We start from the raw sequence: 1,606 nt of genomic DNA on the forward strand, positions 1-1,606 counted from the left end.
CGGGCTGCCGGCACTGCCCCTCCAAGCCCCGGTCCCCCGGGGCGCCGGCAGCAAGCGCCCCAGGACAAGCTCAGCTCGCTGTGCCCCAGCCTCTTTGCACGGGTATGGAGAGCCGCAGTCCTGCGCACCCAATCAATGTAAAATAAAGGGGATTTATTAGCAAAATAAACGTACAGTGACTTCCGTTCACAAAGCGACTTTCGTCCACGGCGCACAGCCCAGAGTGCTCGCGGCAGAGCTCCCCGCGTCCCACCGGCTCTGCCCCGGCTGCTGCYGACAGCACGGGGCATCGTGCCCTGGGCACGGCCAGGCAGCGCGGCCCGCCTGCAGCAGCGTTCGCCCAGCACAGAGCAGCCCACGAGCGCTCTGCTCAGCCCCGGGACCAGCCATGCGCTGGCTCCGTCCTGCTTCGGTGCAGCGACCCGGCGCGCTGGCGCCTGGCGCAGAGTCCGCGGGGTGCCGGGAGGACCCGCACCCGCCGCCAAGCGCAGGGTGCCCGGCCTGTCTCAAGCGAGGGGCGCAAGCCCCCGGCAGCGTTGCCAGCAGGGCTGAAGGTGCAGCCTGCCGGCTCACTCCCGGCCTTCCCAGGCATCTTCCCGTTGCTTGTTCTCCAGGCGCTTCCTCTCTGCAGAGCCGAGAGAGGAGGGATAAACCCCAAGCCCCAGCCGCCCAGCACCCAGCGCACAGGGCAGAGCCCCGCAGCAGGGCAGCCCTTGTGCCAGGACCTGCTGGGCCTCCAAATGGTGGGCAGAGCTGAGCACCCACATGTTGGCCCTCTCCTTCCCCAGCGCACGGGCAGGTCCCGACCCCCAGGGTCCAGACACAGCCAGAAGAAAAATGCTGCAACACACAGGTGCCTGCCAGCGGAGCGCAGCTGGGAAATTAAAACACCAGGGGGGCCTGGGCACCCCCGGGGGGCAGCAGCAAAGCGCACCGAGGTCTAACGGCAGGGCCGCGGGAGCCCTGGCTCCGCCGCGAGCYCTGGGGCCGGCAGCACCAGCAACGCGCAGCGGCAGGCTGCTGCCAGCCCCGGCACGGCGAGCCGCAGCCTGGAGAGGAGCCGCGAGGGACGTCTGGCTTGGGGCAGGACGCAGGAGCGTCCTCCGCTCCCAGGAACGGGAGCTGCCAGSATCTCGCTGGCCTGCGGACAGGAGCTTCCCACCGGTGCCGCTGCAGCGGGCAGCAGGACGTCTGCTGCGGCCCCCCGGGGACCCCTCCGGCTGGCAGCACSGCCAGCCTGGCCCGGTGCCCCCCGCCGCCAGGAGCTCACCCCGGGCCTCCTGCAGCTTCTTGCGCTCGGCGTCCCGCTGGGCTCTCGTCTGGTTGCTGCGCACCCCCAGGGCGCCGATCACCAGCCTGCGGGCCAGGGCCGCCGTCGTCTCCGGGCGCTCCTTGGCAGGCTGCAGGAAGTCTGCGGAGGGCACGCGGGCGGCGTCGGGACGGGACGGGGCGGCGGGCCCGGCTCCCGAGCACGAGGCCAGCGCAGCGGCGGGAAAAGCCCCGCCGGCACCGCCGGACCCGAACCGTGCCCCGGGGGGGCTGCCGCGGGGCCGCGCCGCCCCACTCACCGGCGTACGCCCTGGCTTTGGCCTTGGCTGCCCTGGTG

At 72.1% G+C, this 1,606-nt stretch overlaps 1 protein-coding gene across 1 annotated transcript in view; it reads right to left on the reverse strand.

The window, feature by feature from the left end:
• Window positions 1-132: 132 nt before the first annotated feature.
• The window catches only part of R3HCC1L (R3H domain and coiled-coil containing 1 like), a 5,839-nt gene continuing 4,365 nt past the window's right edge, over window positions 133-1,606 (reverse strand). Inside the window, exons 5-7 of the mRNA XM_085325651.1 lie at window positions 1,569-1,600; window positions 1,271-1,411; window positions 133-625 (exon numbers count right to left, since the gene is read on the reverse strand). Coding sequence (XP_085181777.1) covers window positions 570-625; window positions 1,271-1,411; window positions 1,569-1,600 — 229 coding nt within the window. The 3' untranslated portion in view covers window positions 133-569. The remainder of the gene's footprint in view (window positions 626-1,270; window positions 1,412-1,568; window positions 1,601-1,606) is intronic.

This window comes from Rhea americana, unplaced genomic scaffold (genome assembly GCF_003343005.1).
Source record: "Rhea americana isolate MKP2758 unplaced genomic scaffold, rheAme1 scaffold_122, whole genome shotgun sequence".
NCBI lineage: Eukaryota > Metazoa > Chordata > Aves > Rheiformes > Rheidae > Rhea > Rhea americana.